This window comes from Lissotriton helveticus, chromosome 11 (assembly GCF_964261635.1).
Source record: "Lissotriton helveticus chromosome 11, aLisHel1.1, whole genome shotgun sequence".
Taxonomy (NCBI): domain Eukaryota; kingdom Metazoa; phylum Chordata; class Amphibia; order Caudata; family Salamandridae; genus Lissotriton; species Lissotriton helveticus.
This window is the reverse complement of record NC_136072.1, coordinates 648,088,074-648,106,485: the sequence shown is the minus strand read 5'-3', so window position 1 is coordinate 648,106,485 and position 18,412 is coordinate 648,088,074. Positions and strand designations below refer to the sequence as shown.

At 46.4% G+C, this 18,412-nt stretch overlaps 1 protein-coding gene across 8 annotated transcripts in view; it reads right to left on the bottom strand.

Moving 5' to 3' along the window:
- LOC144791723 (disintegrin and metalloproteinase domain-containing protein 9-like) overlaps positions 1-18,412 on the bottom strand; it is a 2,314,109-nt gene that overhangs the window by 1,288,794 nt on the left and 1,006,903 nt on the right. For all 8 annotated transcript variants that reach the window (XR_013602453.1, XR_013602452.1, XM_078666491.1 and 5 more), the window contains one exon: positions 10,989-11,163. Coding sequence is in view for 6 of the 8 variants with exons in the window: in XM_078666491.1 (XP_078522617.1) it covers positions 10,989-11,163 (175 nt within the window). In the remaining 2 variants the exon portion in view is untranslated. The remainder of the gene's footprint in view (positions 1-10,988; positions 11,164-18,412) is intronic.

Sequence of the window (18,412 nt, the reverse complement as noted above, 5' to 3'; positions counted from 1 at the left end):
GTACACGTGTGTGTAAGTGTTTGGAAGCTATCATGTCAGCTTGTATGGAACAGAGAATTTCTGTGTGTTCCAGTGTCTAATGTTGGACTGAAAAAATCAGGTCTGATTAGGTAGTAGAAAGGTTTAACTCTTTCAGCATAACCCAAGATGTATGCTCTGACAAAATTTAGGAATCTTAAAATGGATTTTAAACTTTTCATAGTCTTTGTATGTAGGAGCAAAGCACATTTTTCTAAAAAAAAATAGCTGCCAGGCTTGTCCCTTTACTTGATTGCTCATATCTCAAGAATAGGACACTGAGGTGAACAATTTTTCATTTTTTTAAAGTTACCTTTATAGCCCAAATTGGTGAACCCCAGAATTATGTTGTTCACCCTGCTCAAGTGTTCCAATAACTCATCGTCCGTCAGATAAATATCATCTCCATAGAACAATGCCTTCTCATCTAAATTTTGAAGTAACTCTGTTACTCTTGCTGAGAACAACCCAGGGCTGACTTGTTTCTTTGCGTTATGTTTTATTGGGTAATACTGCCTCTGTGGAGTAAGAGTAGATTTGAATGGGGTTTTATGGTGAGGTGACTCAGTATTTCACCCTACATGATTTCGGTAATGGCAGGAGGTAGCACTAATGCCCAATCCTGCGTGTATTTATTTTTACGTGACTCTGGAACGATGTCGGAGAAAGCTGGTAAAATTACATCTGACCGTTAGGGCACTCCATAATGAACTCAGGCGGCCCATCTCTTTCAGCCAAAAGGATGTTGTATCCATATGTCAGGTTCTCCCAAAAGAGACCTTTCATTTTCCTGGGTATGTCGTTCTCCATTTGGAGCGTGATTTTGTATAACTGAAGTGGGACACTTACCCTTGTTTCCGGTAACTCCATTGTAATGTGTTCAATCAACGCTACTGTCACCGGAAATTCCATCAGGTTCTGGTGAGCTATTGTTACTTCTGGTGCACTGTCTAGCATTGTCAGAGCCCATTCCCGGTTCAGAAGCAGAGTCCTAAGTAGCCTGGGCATTTCATTTTTTAAGACCAGCTGCCACCTTCTTTTTAAATTGGGGTTTAATTTTGGGTTTATCTTCTTGTTTGATAATGTAGTTTGAAGTGCGATGTGTTTCCCTTTTCATCTTGACTCACCCTTCTGATCTGTGTTCTGACCGCCCACGGCATGGACTATGAAATCCATGCCGTGGAGGAACTGGAGTGCATGCATGCGTGAGGAACATGTTGTGCCCTCCTGTGTTTCCTCCACATGGCACAGAGGCCCCCTTAGTTTCCTCTCCGCCACGGTTTTTATGGCAGTGGTACCATACCTTTTAACACATTTTGCCCACCTGCCAGCATGGACCATCTTGGCGGAGTGTCTTTTGGCCAATAAAATAACATCTACCACATCAGGTGGGAGAGAGAAAGAACTCAGGTTGCCACGTTCAGACTTCAGGCATGAGGGTGCAGACTCTGGAGGTGGGGGTGTCTAACCTGCCCCAGCGATTGTGAGAGGAGTTCTGCCCTGAGAGGGAGACGGAACGGGGGGACACAATGAGCAGTAAAAAAGGTCCATATATCACACCCTTCACTGCCAATCCGGGGCTATTAATATGACTTGGGCCTAGTCTTGGTGAATCTCACTCAAAACAAGAGGAATCAAAAATATGGGGGAAACGGGTAAATAAGCTCAAAGCCCCAATCTATCTCAAACGTGTCCCCCAACGCTCTCTGCATTACAAACTGGAGGATGAAAAATGACAAGCAGTGTGCGTTCTCGTGAGTGGCAAACAGTTCTAACTGAGGAAACCCACGTATCCCAAACAATGTACCCCTTCCGGATGGAAATGCCACTAGTAATCGGCTGAATACTGCAGACTGTGATTGTCTGCATGTACTTTCAAAACTCCAGCCAAGTGATTTGCAATGACACCCATCTGTTGGTCCTGGGCCCAGGACCAAAGCCGCAGAGCTTCCCTGCAGAGAATATATGACCCTATCCAACCTGTATGTTGATATACCACATCGCAGAAGTACTGTCTGTTAAGGCCAGAACTGACTGACCACGAAAGCCAAACATATCTATAGTAAGCAATTCAACAAAAAATTGATGTGCAACAATCTTTCCTCTGGAGACCAAAGACCTTTGATCTCCAGATCTCCCAGATAAGCTTCCCACCCTAGAGTGGGGCATCCATTAAAACTGTGGCCACCGTAGGAGGCGAGTGCAATGGCTTCCCTTAAGACAGGTTGCCGGACACACCCCACTATTGCAGATATGCGGCAGTGTCTCTGGAGATCCTGACTAACTTCGAGACCTCAGTTGTGTTGAAATCATTACCTGTGGAGGCACCACTGAAGAGCCTTCATATGCCAGCGTGCATGGTTGAACAACAGAATGCAGTAAGCAAACAGACTGAGCAATCGTAAGACCTTCAGGACTGGAACAAAAGCTCCATTTTGAAACAGGGGCATCATTGCCTGAATGTCCTGAATCCTCAGACGAGGCGAGAAGACATGACTCACTGTAGTGTTCAGTACTGCCCCAATGAACAGGTCGTGCTGAGAGGGCTCCAGATGAGACTTGGGGACATTTACTGAAAATCCCAAGCTGAACAACAGTTGCGCTGTCACCTGTAAATGGCGCAACATCATCTATGATGACTTTACTTTGAGCAGCCAATCATCTGAACACTGGAACACTGGAATTCACGACCTTCTTAGATGGGCTGCCACCACTGCCATCACCTTTGTGAAGACTCGAGGTGCAGAGTAAGGCCAAACTTAAGGACCGCAATCTGATAATGCTGAGACCCCAGCGTAAAATGGAGATATTTCTAATGCAATTTCAGAAACGCGATGTGAAAATAGATATCCTGCAAATCGATCGACACCATCTAGTCTTACTTCTTCAGCGCAAGAATAACCTTTCCTAGGGTTAACAGTTCGAACTTTTTCTGTTTGAGGAACACAGTCAAAATCTTGATGTTGAGGATCGCCTGCAAACAACCATCCTTTTTGGGAATCACGCAGTACAGGGAATAGCTTTCCTGACTCAACTGTATTGCACCCTTCCGAAGCAGCATTTGCACCTCCTGTTGGAGGAGCAGAAGATGCTCTTCCAAACAAATCCCTGGTCTGGGGGGGAAAAGAGGGGGGTACTGCTGGGAGGGTAGGCCAAACCCATTTTCTATAATGTCGAAGACCCAGAGTTCTGTGGTGACAGACCTCCAGTGAGGCAGAGCATAGGTCACCCGTCCTCCCAATGGGAAAGCATGCTTTAAGATGGTGAAGCGGTACAAAAGGGGGTGGTGATGGACGGAGCATCTGAACCAATCAAACACTCACACCCAGTCAAAAGATCTGGGTTTAATCCATCACCGTTCTTTAGCCCACTCTGCCACCCCAGTTCAGACATGGCTATATGCAAATCAGTCTGACCCTGTGCCTCATGGGAACAGTCCAGACCGAACTGCCAAGCCATGCCTTCCCTGGACCGGAAACAAGCTTCCGAGGACCGGTTTCTGGCATTACAGCCGTCTTCAGCCCGGCTTGCTTGAATCCAGTGGCAAAGTGAGCAAGGGACTCACGTCTGAGCATACCCTGCCACACTTATGGCGGCCAAAAGCGGTACAAAAGGGGGTGGTGATGGACGGAGCATCTGAACCAATCAAACACTCTCACCCAGTCAAAAGATCTGGGTTTAATCCATCACCGTTCTTTAGCCCACTCTGCCACCCCAGTTCAGACATGGCTATATGCAAATCAGTCTGACCCTGTGCCTCATGGGAACAGTCCAGCCCGAACTGCCAAGCCATGCCTTCCCTGGACCGGAAACAAGCTTCCGAGGACCGTTTTCTGGCATTACAGCCGTCTTCAGCCCGGCTTGCTTGAATCCAGTGGCAAAGTGAGAAAGGGACTCACGTCTGAGCATACCCTGCCACACTTATGGCGGCCAAAGCGGTACAAAAGGGGCTGGTGATGGACAGAGCATCTGAACCAATCAAACACTCACACCCAGTCAAAAGATCTGGGTTTAATCCATCACCGTTCTTTAGCCCACTCTGCCACCCCAGTTCAGACATGGCTATATGCAAATCAGTCTGACCCTGTGCCTCATGGGAACAGTCCAGCCCGAACTGCCAAGCCATGCCTTCCCTGGACCGGAAACAAGCTTCCGAGGACCGTTTTCTGGCATTACAGCCGTCTTCAGCCCGGCTTGCTTGAATCCAGTGGCAAAGTGAGCAAGGGACTCACGTCTGAGCATACCCTGCCACACTTAGGGCGAACAAAGCGATACAAAAGGGGATGATGGACGGAGCGTTTGAGCAAATCAAACACTCACCCCCAGTCAACTGATCTGGGTTTAATCCATCACCATTCTTTAGCTCACTCAGCCACCCCAGTTCAGACATGGCTATATGCAAATCAGTCTGACCCTGTGCCTCATGGGAACAGTCCAGTCCGAACTGCCAAGCCATGTCTTCCCTGGACCAGAAACAAGCATCCTGGGACCAGTTTCGGATTCATAATCCTCATCAGCCAGGCTATCATCCCCTTTTATATCGCTTTGTTCGCCCTAAGTGTGGCAGGGTATCGCCTTAAGATGGTGAAGCTACAGCTGCTTTTCTACAACAATTGCTGGGGAAAAGGAGGAGGCTGGTTGATGGGCAGACCATGCTGACAAACTGATGGGCATATTACCAAGCAATAGCGAGAATTATCGCTATTGCTTGGTTAGAGACAAAAATTTACCGCTGAGCTGCGGCGATTTTTATCGCAGATAAACCTTGGTATTACCAAGGTTTATCGCAAATGCGATAAAAAACGGCCGCAATGCATGAATATCGCTGAAAAGTCAGCGATATTCATGCATTACCGAGCTAATGCTCTTAGCCATGTTATCCACCTCCCATTGGATAACATGGCGAAGAACTGCTCAGGGCAGGTGTTAGCTTTCGGAGATATTCACGCTTAGCGTGAATATTTTCAAAAGTTGGTAATAGGAGATAGCGATGTTAGCGACTGTTTCCAGTCGCTAACATCTTGGCACGCCCACTTTGCATGTCATTAGTGATAAATATCACTGACATGCAAAGTGGGGCCCAAGATGGTCGCTATCTCCTACTAGCTGTCGCTAACTGGTGTTAGCAACAGCTAGGTGATAGGGAGATAATTTTATCTCCGCTTTCTTGGCTTTTAAAGCCAAAAAAGCGGAGATAAACCCCCTTGATATTATGCCCCTCTGTCCCTTCTCCTGTAGCTCTTATAAAGGGGAGTTGAGCCTTGCTGATGCTGTTGCTGTCAGTTTCCTCCTCGAAAGGACAAGTTCTTCGGGAAAAAAACCTGCTAGATTGTCTATAGTACTTAGGCTGGGACAGAAGCCCTAAAGATCTCGCAGTCACCTTGCTGCCTTTAAATCTCTGCAGCACAGAATCAGCCTTGGCCTCAAACAAACGAAACTCGTAGAATGGCAAATCCAAAAGACCAGCCTGAACATCTGGTGAGAAGCACGATCCCTTTAACTAGTCATGTCTTGTAACAGAAGAACCCATGACTCTTGCCACTGAGCCTACAGTGTCCAGCCCTGTTAACCTCTGTCCAGCCCTGTTAACCTCGCGGGCAGCCGCCTGAGCGTCAGTCAACAGCCCGGAAAAACGCCCTTGGAGATTTGATGGCAACTTTTAGACAACCTCTCTTGCCGAGTCCATCAAGGCATGCACATAACCATCCAATAAGCAAGTAGTGTGAAGGGGCGCACTCCCTGAAGAAATGTTTTTTTGCCAACTGCTCCATTCTCGTGGTCTCCCTATCTGCAGGAGTAGTAGGGAATGATCCAGATGACAATTTTGAGGAGCAAGAAGCCTGAACGACCAACCTCTTAGGCGTGGGGTATGAGGCTAAAAACACAGGATCCCCTGGAGCTGGTTTATATCTTCTGGCCACTGATCTAGAGACTGCAGCAGAGGACATCAGCTTTTGCCAGATCTCAAGTATGTTTTAGGGAATACAGTGGATCAAGGTTGGCCTTACTAGGTCCAGAGGAGTAGCAACACAGTGTGTCTTTATATTTGTGCCTTTATAGAAAGGAATACACTTAATGTAAGTGTGGTATTTGATCAAATGCGGGAGCAGGATTGTAGGAAAACAGTTGGAGTTTATTTTCATTAAAACAGAAAAAAGGGGCTCAACAAAATAATAATATATACGTTCAGGTGCTCACATAAGTGGATAGGTGCATATTGTTACTAAATGAGGAGTGACATAAAAGCATAACATCACATTGACAACATGGAGGGATTCCAATTTAACTATATACAATATATGGGGTCCCAGTTGTGGGGGTCGACTACGTTTCGATCTTTATCCTAGTTAAGATCTTCTTCAGGACAGAGTGTGAGCAATCTGCAACTGGAGTAGAGCAGAAGGATGTCAACTAAAGGCTTATTTGGTTTTCTGAGTACAGTATTCAGTGCCTGCGTGCTCCCAGTGATTCCACTTAACTATTTGTGGAGGTACAATTAATGATTACTAATGCATTTGGAGGATAGGTCAGCCAGTGCAGGGAAGGTGGCTCGTGGGGTTATGGGTACTGGGGGCTACATGGGCTTAAGTTACGCAGCACGGAACGGGTTTGTGGCACTTACGGATAAGATGAATAGGAGAGGGGATGAGTCTGGTTCTTGTGTTAGTTCACTGATTTGCAACGGGCAGTTGTATTGGTTGATGGGGAGGGAGGTTAAGTGGGTTATAGCGTAAGTCAATACTGGGTTGGTTTGAGAAGTGTAGGGGAAATTGTTGTACAGGCGCACTTACGTTGCACTTGGAGAGAGAAATATGAACAAAGGATGAGTCTTGTGCTTCGTATGGTTGCTGCCAAGGTAATGCACAATTGTGGGTTTGCTGACAGGGAAAGGAAGGTAGGTGTGTTACAATCCTACTTAGGTGCCTGCAGCTAGTAATGCAGTGTAAATATCACGAGGACTCACATATGCGCCAGGTGAATAGGCGTGTTGCTGATCGTGGAGTTGAGGAGTCTGCAAGTTCATATAAAGGGATGTAATTGGCAATAGTCAAGCACAGTGTCTTATGAATGAGTGTCTTGTGATGCTTAAAAGGAGGTTCCTTACTCCGGGGGTTGGCGCTTGTGGTTGAGCCCTGGATCTAATCACAAGAATGCCAGGTAATCAGGACGGGGTTGCGAGCATTCATGTGGACGCCTTATCTCTTTTCCAGTCAAAGATTCTAAATTCAAAGCGTTATGGAATTAGGTAAACAAATATTGGCCAGTCGTATTTTGTTTAAAAAAACGGGGGTGGATGGGTAGGGAAAGGGGGGAATGGGAGGGGAGGGGGGAGAGGGGGGATTGGCGGGTGTTGGGTTGTTTTTGAGTAAAAACACGCTTACTAGTGGAGTGGGCGCTTGTACTTGAGCGCTATGTATCTTCAGTGGTTAGCGTAGGTCTGGGCGGATTCAGGTGGGCGTCTTATTCTGGTTTAGGGCAGTTTCTCTTTCTGTGTATCTAAAGAAAAACTGTTGTGGCATTTAAAACAAGGTATTAGAATGTTGTGGTATAGCGGAGGTAGGCGCCTAAGTCTAGGTGAACGAAGGCTAATCCCTGGCATGTTATGACAGCACATCAATCACAAAATGCAAGCCTAACCGCTCGTGATTTTAATATAAAAATGGAGTGGCTGGAGTGAGGGAAAGTTCAGTGATTATACCTGGCGCTTGCAAGTGGAAATTACATCACGCGGTGTCTCCAGTGACTAAGGGTGAATTTATACTTACAGAGTCGGCAAATTTGCAATTTAATTTACGGCCGGACCTCGAATGCGTGAAGAGGGATAAAATCAAGGCCTCATACGACTGCATGGTGGGATCCCTTTGCGGTCGAGAAGTGGTAGTGTCACTTACTAAATCAAGGCAGCCGAAGACAGGGGAGAACCTTCCTGGTCAGTGCGCAGAAGTAGATTCGTCTGCGGTGGCGGAACCAGAAGTGAGTTGAGCGAGCTCTTTCACGATGTGTCCCAGTAACGGCGCATGCGTTGAGGGAATAGTGTTCAAGTGGCAGAACCTGCGCTAACGGGTGCTGGAGTCCTCATTATGGGTGTACTGGACATGCGCTACAGGGGGCTCTATTATATATAGTTGCTGACAAGGGATTGTATCTACACTGAATTGTTCTGTACATGGCAATGAGCAATCTGTTATTATCAACTGCTCACAACTTAAAAACAAATTATATACAGAACATGAGCTATGGGGGCTCATTTGTGTATAGTTGCAATCAAGGGATGGTATCTGCACTGAATAATATTATTCATTAAGGAACAAGAAGATAGCTTTGAGCAATCTTTTATTATGAAGTGCTCACAACTTAAAAACAATTTATATACATTTTATAAACATGTATGACAGTGTATTTATGAATTAAAGGGGTGACAATGAGCATTTTCATAGCAGAAACACTTATTTACGTACAGGTAGCAATAGAGCATGCATGAACATCACCAGGGTCGCTCTGCCGCTATTAACAGAACAAGACAAATCTTGGTGCAGACAGGAGGAATAATAAAGCTTCAGTAAAAGTTATATTCATGTATTCCACTCATCAAGCGAATTCAGTCCATTTTCAAAGGATTTGCAGTTATAAATCCACTTGCACTCCATGCGGTTTAGGGTGGTTTGATGGTCAGCATACAGAGGAGGTCTTCTTATGGCTTCGATTACATCGCGTGGAGTCGGTGCGGAGCCGTGGCATTATGATGTCCTTATCGATGTAGGAGAGCTAAGGTGAAAAGTTTTCTGAGGAATGTTGCACATGGGGTAAATTCAAAAGGTGAGGAATCCACAGCCAGAAGTATCCATCAGCATATGTCTGTACATAACTTTGTACATTGATGAACTACACTGTCTCTCAAAAGAGTTACATCGCACCTGCGGCAATGTGTACCATATCATATGCTACTAAATTATGCTAAACTACTCTTAACATATAACTGGCATATGTTATAACAACACTGTGTGAGGACAAAGATAGGCAAATACACTCGGGTCATAAGAGACATTATCCAATAAATATGTCATCAAAGCAAAATATACAAAAAAGAGAACATTATTTTGTTCAACCTATTTGGTGATTTGTCGAAAACAAACATGCTATGAAGATAATCAGCTTATAATTACAAAGGCTCAGCACAGAAAACAGAGATCTTAAATCTTTTTGAGACATGCAATTGGAATAGACATAGGGGAACAACAGCTTTTTCATGAAGCAACATAAGCGGGAACCTTTTGATTCTCTGCATCTTACTGAAGGCCCATAATTCCACTTGATCATCGATACCCAGTTTGCAGGTCTAATATTTAGCAATTCATCTAGCTTCAGTCTGGAGAAGCCCCTGCTGTTCTGCACCGGATCCTAGATCTATATTGCAGCAGTACTCAGAAAAGCCTAGCCAGCAGTAACTCAATTGAGGAAAGTTGGTAGGGAGGGTAAAGCCAGGAACAATTAGTGGTGTCTGTCGAAAGGACTGTGCTGCCTTTCATACTGGTTATCAGTTTTTCGTATTTGGCCACAGAGTAAATAGGCAATATGCAAGATGCAGAGTAAGTAGGCAAAATGCAGTCACTCACCACGAAGAGAACCAATAGAGAAAGTGGGTTGACCCGCTGCCCATGCTGTGAATGACAACTGAACAGACCAATGGATGAAGAAGGCTGACTGAAAGCCCCTGTATGTATATTATATATATGCACTGTTTTGTTCTATGGCATTCAAAACATTACCTCCTCCCAGAAACCGTTTGTGGTGTTAATCCCGATTGCTGCATTATGAACTTTTACAGTCTTTGTACAGGAGAAGGGGACTGCAGACGGAAAGACAGCTCTACACATTTTGGCTCATATGGAGACTAGGCGGTAATCGATCTTTTACAGCAACTGGGTTTTTATTTTTTTTAAACATTGCATTTGGCATTTATTTTTATTTATATGATGTGTGTTAATGTACAAGCGACAGATCAAAGATTGTTTGGTGCCTCATATTCGATGTAGGCTAGTTCCCTCTCTAGCGGGTTTAACACAGTTTCTGATAGCACAGTTTGTTTCTGATAGCACAGTTTGTTTAAAGTAACACTTTCAGCATGGAAATGACCATAGAGTGTATCTATGCATTTTCAGTCTTTCAGTATATTGTTTATAGCATATGTATTTAACTCGTACTCACATTGTTGAGGGTTGAGTCGTATGCTGATTATTGAGTGTGCTCTCTATGTCTACCTATGCCTTGAGGGGGAGTGGGTATTTATTTGGAAAAGTAATGGCGCCAAACAGATTGACAAAGGGTCTCTTTTGCCTTGGGGTCGTGGGTGACCGGATTTAATAAAAAGAAGCCTTTTACCTACAGCCTGGAGTCCGTGCCTGCTTCATTAGAATTGCTTCTGAAGTTGGTTGTTCTATATATATATATATATATATATATATATATATATATATATCCGCTTCGCAGTCCCTCCCCACAATCTTGGGAATTAGGTAGCAGCACTCCGGGGTTAGTTCACAGTTTCAGGTTTTATTGATCAAAACGCGCTTTCGGCACTCGGCCTTCGTCAGTGTGACACTGACGAAGGCCGAGTGCCGAAAGCGCGTTTTGATCAATAAAACCTGAAACTGTGAACTAACCCCGGAGTGCTGCTACCTAATTCCCAAGATTGTGGGGAGGGACTGCGAAGCGGATATTATGGTCGGGTGCACCCCCGACGAGCAGGCACCAGCCTGGGAGTGCGTCTGGCAGGTGCAAGTGGAGCTGTGATATATATATATATATATATATATATACACTTATTATGATTTTTGGGAAACATGAGGCTGGCGAGACACACAAAGCAGTATTTATATACGATTCTCCAGGCTTTACGCTATGAAACAAATTCAAGCACCTTATACAATAAAACATTTTTAAGGACAAAAATATTTTTGGCGTTTACAGACCTGATCAGGGCCGCAATCACATTCCTCTTTCGCTTCAACAAGCTTGTTGCCACAGACAGGGGACTTAGTAAGGGTTGTTTGAACTGATGGTGCATTCCATAAACAAAATGACGCGTCTGAGTTAAGGAATGACTCAAGGTCTTTTATACTGCATCCGCTAATGCCAATTGATATTCTGAATGTAAAAACACAACAGGTTAAGTTTCAAAAAAGTGCACCATAAAATCCAAGGATATGACAGGTTGTCTCATTGAACCCTGCGTTAATACCTCATTAAATACTTCACTGTTAACTGCGCTGAAAAACGCCTTTACTTTTTAGGTCTTGCCTATGCAGCGCGCATGCGCTGCATAGGAAAAAGACCTTTTAAAATCGATTGGCTTTTCGCCCTAAAAACGTGCACGTGTTGCATTGCCTTCAATGGCAACACGTGCACGTTTGGCGACTCCCTTGCGGGAGCGAGCTGTGACACCATATGTTTGTAATTAACTAGCAAACATATGGTGCCCCTGCTCGCTCTCGCAAGAGAGGAAACCGGCACAGGCCCTCTCCTCTATCCCCTCCCCCTGCTGACTCCTTTCAGCATGAGGCATGGGCGAGCGCGCGCTTGTAATAACTTTTGATGCGATTCAACCAGAAACAATTTTTTGGTTACAACCTGTATATTATGCAACAGATGATACATTAAGATTAAGTGGTAAATGCAGTGAATCCATAATTATGTGGAAAATACCGCAGTCGCAGAACCAAATAATTCAAGTAGCCCTGGATATAGTTTAGGGTTACAGATGGGCCAAGTGTTAGTATCAGCCTGCAATTTAACGTATGGATCAGAGATATTCAGGTATGGATTTTGGGTAGGCTAAGGCTTGGTTTGGTTGTGATTAGGAAGGCTAACGGATCAAGCTGCACTTCTGATGGCAAGCGGCCTTCTTCTCAAGGCAAGGGATGCGGTGTTCCTGAGGAGTATATACAAGCCTGCGGGGGTGTCGGTCCAGTCGGGTAGGGTAGAGCGGGCATGATTCAACAGGCATCTGGCACACCAGGCTATCTATCGCTTGCTCATTCTCGGCAATTAGACTGTGCCGCGTGTCCCTTCTCCTGTGGGAAATTTCAGGGATTTCGGCTCTGGCAGGCGGGAGTGTAAATGGGCGCCTCCGTCCCGTGAGCTTGTCCCATGTGACACTGGGGGCTGCTGGCTGTTTAGGGGGGCTAAGGGTGGCAGTACAGGTGGATTACTGTGATCTTTAACACTTTCCTACTCCCAGGGAGGCTGCAGCAGTATTGGGAGCCAGCAGGAGAATCATTGTATGCAAATGCGCGCTTTGCTTAGGCCGGCAGCCAAAGGTGGTTGTGGCGCACAGAGCTGCTCTTCCCTACCCAGGCTCACCTGCAGAGCAGAGGAGTGGGGCAGTGGCAGAGGGCAGGTGCTGAGGGACAGCTCGTGGGCAGCCCTGCTTGGAGGATGGTGAATCTAGAGAGAGTCCGTGCTCTCAGGTAAGAATCTTGAAGTGCCGCCAGGTGGAGGGCCATGGTGCTTTTGCCTTTAAGCAGGTCTTATGGGGAGAGAAGAACTCCGATGAGGCAGTGTACGTATCAACATACAACCACTGATGTTGCACACACTATTTGACAATGCTTTAGTGACATCACTTGCGACCTCGTGTTGCTTTCCTCTATGACGTCTGTGCGTGCCAATCGACCATCCGCTACCAAACTGCAACTGAGGTTGTGCACACTGATGGTGCACAACAAGTCTAGGGACAATCCACGTGGCGTTTAGTGTGCAGGCCTCTATGACATCATGGCTTGCTAGTGCATGCACGGCTTTACCAGCGACCCTAGGCAAATGGCACTTGGGCACCAATGACATCACAAGCCCACATCATCTTGCACATCTGTGTGGTCACCATTCTGCTAGTAATCCGGTGCACACACACATTTTAAAAGTGTGTCGCTGTTATCACGTGTCAAGTGCGTGTCTGTCTCTCTGACACTGGTAACTGTCCCAATATCAGCCACTACCCTCACCTCCGTAAACAGTGCGTCAGGCTCTCGCTCCCCGCTCATCCACCAGCGTGCGTGGCAACTTCACAGACCGCCCCCTCCCCTGCTCACGGTACCCTAGGTGTGTCTCCAAAGCCACACGTCGGTTGGGGTGCTGGCCTCGCTGGGTCTTCCTACCTCTGTCAGATAAATTCCCTGACCCACTTGCACGAATATCACAAGCACCTCGCTGCTCGCCTTGGGCATCTCCTGTGCCAGCTTCTCCCATCTCCTTGCACAATTCCTGTTCTAGCTTCACTGTGAACGCGTTGAGCAATCAGCGCGCCAGCCTCATCAGCCCACTTGCAAACTCTGTCTGCCGTGCTCCTGTTGCATACGTTATGCCAATCTAATTGTACAAAACTTACAGACACTGTCATGAATCATGATGCTTCTAAGCACTAACATCAATTGTGAGACAGGTAGTGATGGTGGACACATTGGTTGGCCCCAAAACTCACGAAGTGACTGTGGCGAGCCAGAAGCTAAACGCACGAATCTTGAGACGCGCTTAGTTGGTGCAAGCGTCACAAACATTGCAAGGATCACCCTGGAAAGAGAAGTGCGAGAGGAGGGGGGAGTACAAGCGTCAGACAGCAGCAAGAAAAGCGCAGACAGGAACAATGTAACCTGCACTATGACAAAGAAAGAAGTCACAAGTCAAGCAGAAGCCCCCCTTGTGGGCGCACGCACGGACCAGAGCATACACAATAGTAAAACAAGCACTGGCATAGCCAATAGGTCTCGCTTCTGGGACCTTATAAGTATTTAGTTATGCAGCACAATATCCTTGGTGCAACAACATCAACTGTTGCATGCCTAAACACTTATGAGGTCCCAAAGGCGAGACCTATTGGCTATGCCAATGCTGGTTTTATATGACCTGAATACAGGTTCTTCTCTTATTGTTAGTTGTCTTTGGTACGTCATACATTTTTTGCATCTTTTTATTAATATCGCTTAATTTGTTTTAGGTAGTTTCATATGCATTAACAATGTCAGCTTTGGGCACAGTCACAATGGCCGTCCGAAGAGTGAGCTCCAGGAGCCGGGGAAGATTGTATTCATTTTTCTCCCGTAATCCACCACCATCCACCCCTAATGAGGCAGAAATGAGCTACAGATGACCTACTGAGAACGGAAAACAGCTGTTGAAGCTCCTAAGCCCTCCCCTCATGTTGATTGCCAGGTGACTCCCAGACATTTAGCAAGGTGGGCGGATTGAGAAATGGTGCCCGCGGTGCCACAAGGATTGGCGCACCCGTCACAAACCCATCATCCAAAATGCTTTCAGACCCTCCGAGTAAAAATATGACATCTAAGTGACAAGGAGGTAAAGCGTCACCCTTATTAATTTTTTTGTAATCATCGTGTGCACCCTCCCCTCTTGAGGCCTAGCAAGATAGAGAAAAGCAAGATGGCGCAGCAGATCTGCACCTCCATGCGCGCCCATTCCCAGTGTCCTGCAGTGCCGCTAGAGCCCTTGCCAGCATCCTGTGCAGAATCCTACAGGCCGCTTCTTAAATACGGAGGTAAAATGCATGAGTTCACACCTGCCTCCACCCCATGGCGTATGGCACCTCCGACATGGGTAACATTGGTGCCGGGTCAGCGAGAAGGCCAGGCTTTGTTTTGCATCCTGGCACTCCTGTGCACACTTGCACGAGTCCAGCCAAAGACTTCTGTCAAGGGCTTGTGCATGTGGAGATGCTCACCCTAGTCTCCTCAGCACCCACTCTACAAATCTGCAGCTCCGACTCGCATGGCGCAGAAGCTGTGAGGCTGCACAACGTACCACTATGCACCTGCCCACTCCTGTGCTGATCCGACGATGGGCCCTCGGCGAGTTACCCCATGATTTTGACAACCGCCCAATAACAGCGTAACCGCGAGCCCTCCTGCAGCTACCAATGCGCATCACAACACTCTCCCCCCTAAATTTCAGAAAAGCATACTAATGGGAGCGCCCACCTCCAACATCATCTAAACCATCGCCGGGCCAATAACAGGCCTTCAACCCCATTTTTTAAAGATCTGCCAGGGTTTAAGACCTATCACATTCTAAGGCCTACCATGAAGCCTATCATGCAGATAACCAAGAAATAAACTGACAACTGATTGGTGCATTTAGTAACAACCCGCACTTCCTTGCATCCAAGTACCCGAGGTAATCTGCGAGCAACCTCCTCTCTCCTGCACTCTAGGATGTGTGTGCAGATAATTAACACACAGTTGTATCGTTTGGCCTGAGGCCTATGAAACTCTAATCAGCAAGACACAATCAAGAGATATGCAGTAAGATTGCGAGCTATTATCTGCCACAGGTTCTATTCCCATACCCCCATGCCATGGAAGGTGCACAAGCTCTTAAGAACCATTAAATACGTGGCAAGCTCAAATAATCAATTATTGTGTCGTAGAAAGGGTCTAACCCAGTGGTTTCCAAACTTTTGACTCCTGAGGACCCCCACTGAATCACTACTGTAAGCCGGGGACCCCCAAGCAATTTGTACAATTTAAATTTCTTTTTAAAAACGCCTTTTGAAGCAGAGGCAATTTCAAGAGGGAGACAGCCTGAATTGGGTCTATTGGCATGGAGATGTATGCATACAGCAGTGTATTATTTAGTGGTACAAGTCTCCTGCTCTCAGCCATAGCAGCACCTCTACATTCTCATTCCAGAACCTTGGCGTGGTGACCCTTCCTTACAGCAACAGGTTGAATGATTGTGAATAATTAGCATTTTTACCTATTCACAGTTTAAGAAGGTCTAAAATATTATACAATTATGAATCATTTATAATAAAGACAAGCCCCAAGGATCAATGAATATTGTGAAAATTCTAACAAGATAGTGCACAAAGCGATGAGTCCAGTGTAAAGAGCAAATTCAAGGTCTATATTAGGAGTTCATCATGGAATTGCATGAGATGGCAGGAAGGTATCTGCACAGGAGGCATATTGTTTCAGCGAGATCATGGAACAATGCTATGTCAATTACCATAAACCCCTGTTAGACATAATATTTAGTCACAGACAGAACAACATTTTACCACCAAGGGGTGAGCAGTGCAGTTAAGGCATATTTCAGAGAGGCCTCACGTGGCACTTGACATGACCCTCTCCTGTTAGGATGCCCACTGCCCCATACCTTGCCAACAACAAACTGCAAAGGCTACACAGAATAAGAGCTTGATATGTCTGAATATGAAAGCTTGACACCACACATAATTCACCCAAGGGCTTGTGGAAAGTGAGCAATCAGACAGCAGCACGAAAATCCACTGTTGATCCAGGCTGCATCTATTTTTACCTGCCTGCCAAGTAACGGTAACCTATACACATGTGCCTTTCAATGCTTTATTGCTTTTATTGTATTGCCTGTATTTTCATTGTTGTGTCTGTGACTGCTGTTGTCTGTCTTCCCCCGCTGTCTGTACATGGTCCGTGCCCCTTTTTCTTCCCTCTGTTCCCCTCGCTGTCCCCGTGCTCTCTCTGCCTGGTCTTTCCTTCTGTACCCCTTGCGGCCCCGTGTCTTTGCCCGGTTTTCCCTTCTGTTCCCCTCGCTGCCCCCGTGCCTCTCTGCCCGTTCTGCCTTCTGTTCTTAGCTTCCCCTATATTTCTGTATTCTGTATTTTGCCTCTGTGCCACTTGTTTTTTGTGCCCGTCTGCCCTCTGTGCCACTCGTTTTTCCCTCGTTTTTGTGCCCCTTTGCCTTCTGTTCCACTCGTTTTTTGTGCCCTTCTGCCTTCTGTTCCACTCGTTTTTCCCTCGTTTTTTGTGCCTTTCTGCCCTCTGTTCCACTCGTTTTCTGTGCCCATTTGCCCTCTGTTCCACTTTTTTTTGTGCCTTTCTGCCCTCTGTTCCACTCATTTTTTGTGCCTTTCTGCCCTCTATGCCACTCGTTTTTTGTGCCCGTCTGCCCTCTATGCCACTCATTTATTGTGCCTGTCTGCCCTCTGTTCCACTCGTTTTTGTGCCTTTCTGCCCTCTGTTCCACTCATTTTTTGTGCCCTTCTTGCCTTCTGTTCCACTCGTTTTTCCCTCGTTTTTTGTGCCTTGCTGCCCTTTGTTCCACTTGTTTTTGTGCCTTTCTGCCCTCTGTTCCACTCGTTTTGTGTGCCTTTCTGCCCTCTGTTCCACTCGTTTTTTCCTTGTTTTTTGTGCTTTTCTGACCTCTGTGCCACTCGTTTTTCCCTCGTTTTTTGTGCCTTTCTGCCCTCTGTTCCACTTGTTTTCCCTCGTTTTTTGTGCCCATCTGCCCTCTGTTACACTCGTTTTTTTGTGCCTTTCTGCCCTCTGTTCCACTTGTTTTTTGTGCCTTCCTGCCCTCTGTTCCACTCGTTTTTTCCTCGTTTTTTGTGCTCTTCTGCCCTCTTGTTCCACTCGTTTTTGTGCCTTTCTGCCCTCTGTGCCACTTGTTTTTCCCTCTTTTTTTTGCTTTCTGCCCTCTGTTCCACTCGTTTTTTCCTCGTTTTTTGTGCTCTTCTGCCCTCTGTTCCACTCGTGTTTTTTGTGCCCTTCGGCCTTCTGTGCCACTTGTTTTTTCCTGGTCTTTGTGCTCCTTTTGCCTTCTGTTCCACTCATTTCCCCAGCCGCTGTGCCCCCTGCGGCCCCGCCCCCCTGACTGCCCACTTCCCATTCGCTGCCCCCGCCTCCCGATTGTACTATTGTGGTCTTGCCGCCCCTGCGCCAACATTCACAGCTCTTGTGTGCTGTGAGGACGCATGGAAGTTTAATTTCCACTAGGACGACAGGCATTTGAGTCCTGCGAACCCCCTGGGAATGTCCGTGGACCACAGTTTGGGAAACGCTGGTCTAACCAATTCCGCAGGGGATAATGTACCCCCTCCTGCAACTCCCCCGTTATTCTGTGTGTTTGGCGAGCCATCATCTACACCAGCAGCAACTCGATACACCTCAGCAAGACAGTGTAAGAGCATTAATCACTGAGCATGCAGCATTAGTGACACTCCTGCCTTGAGATCCAGCACTCTCCACTCAAGTGCTGAGTACCGAGGCTCCGACCAACAGAGCCTGCTACACCACTGCCAGACCTAGTTAACGCAAGTGGTCCCAACCTCCATCAACGGATCAGCAACAGTACCAAGTAGACCCAATTCTTGTGCCTATATCCACAATGGCGGACAAAAAAGATCTTAAAGACAGGGACATAAAGGATCATAAAGACAGCTAGAACAGAAAGCATCCCTTAAAAGGGCCAAACAAGATCCACCTGCAATTGAGTCGCCAGTCAAACCAAAATAAGCCCGAGGTGCTAACAACAAAATGGACCTAATCCTATGCAGCCTCTCTTTACTACAAGAATTGGCCAAAGCACCAAAGTAAATACCGACCTCACTCAAATTGATATCTCC